We start from the raw sequence: 907 nt of genomic DNA on the forward strand, positions 1-907 counted from the left end.
GCAGCTGCTGGGCTCTCTCCTTGGGTCCCGACGATGGTCAGCGAGATGGAGTCTATCGTTCCCGACAAAAAGTCGGTACCCGTGGCCACCTTGACTTTGTAGGTGGCCATGGCTGCTCTTCAGGAAGCAGGAGGGGGAGCTCAATTCCAGACACTGGGGTGCTGCACAGGGGTCCAAGCCAGGTATGGGAAGCCAAACACAGAGAGGAGTAGAAAGGGCCAGCCTCCCAAGGTAGTAAGGTGAGTCAAGGATGACTGGCCCCCCAGCAGCCCAGAGCATAGAGAAGCTGTTGCCCTTGGCGGGTCGGATGGCAGCCAAGCAGGCTGGGGCAAGGCCGTGCTCCTGGCGGGTGAGCAGGCTTCTGGGCTGCAAGCCCTCTGGGAGTTGGCAGGGTGGAACAGGAGGCAGGGAGCTGGGCCTGCCTCTGAGAGGGCGGATGGAAGATGCCTTAGATGAAGGAGACTTCAGGGTGGGGAAGCCAATCCAGCCTGAGTCAGGGCCCCACGGAAGTAGGGGGAGGGGTCTGGGTGGGGCCCCTAGATTTGTATCTGGTCTAATAAGCTCCTTCCTTCTGCCCGCCCCCATGAGCTGCAGAGCTGGGTACCTCTGCTAAGCAGAGCCATGAGCAGTGGGTTACTTGCATTGGTTCTGGGGCCCCCAGTGGGTAGGGACTAGGGGAGAGGGTGCAGCACAAACTCGCTCTGCAGCCAGTATGCTGCCTGGCCATTTCTCTATGGGAAATGGAGCAGGTAATGGCAGCAGTGGGAAGAGTGGCCCATCCTTATGCCCCAGGGCCCAAAGCCCATGAAGTGAAGGGTGGTGGGTGTTAAAGCTAGAGTCAGAGACCCTAGGAAGCAGAGAGGCTCCAGAGAGAAGTGATCAGGATGGAAGAAGGGAGATTTGTTGC

The 907-nt window shown here is 59.2% G+C and overlaps 1 protein-coding gene across 1 annotated transcript in view; it reads right to left on the reverse strand.

Annotated features, from left to right (window-relative positions):
* Positions 1-110, reverse strand: part of ALOX12B (arachidonate 12-lipoxygenase, 12R type) — an 11487-nt gene extending 11377 nt beyond the window's left edge. The window contains exon 1 of the mRNA XM_006922349.1: positions 10-110. Coding sequence (XP_006922411.1) covers positions 10-110 — 101 coding nt within the window. The remainder of the gene's footprint in view (positions 1-9) is intronic.
* Positions 111-907: the final 797 nt, after the last annotated feature.

This window comes from Pteropus alecto, unplaced genomic scaffold (genome assembly GCF_000325575.1).
Source record: "Pteropus alecto unplaced genomic scaffold, ASM32557v1 scaffold398, whole genome shotgun sequence".
In the NCBI taxonomy this organism is placed as follows: Eukaryota; Metazoa; Chordata; class Mammalia; order Chiroptera; family Pteropodidae; genus Pteropus; species Pteropus alecto.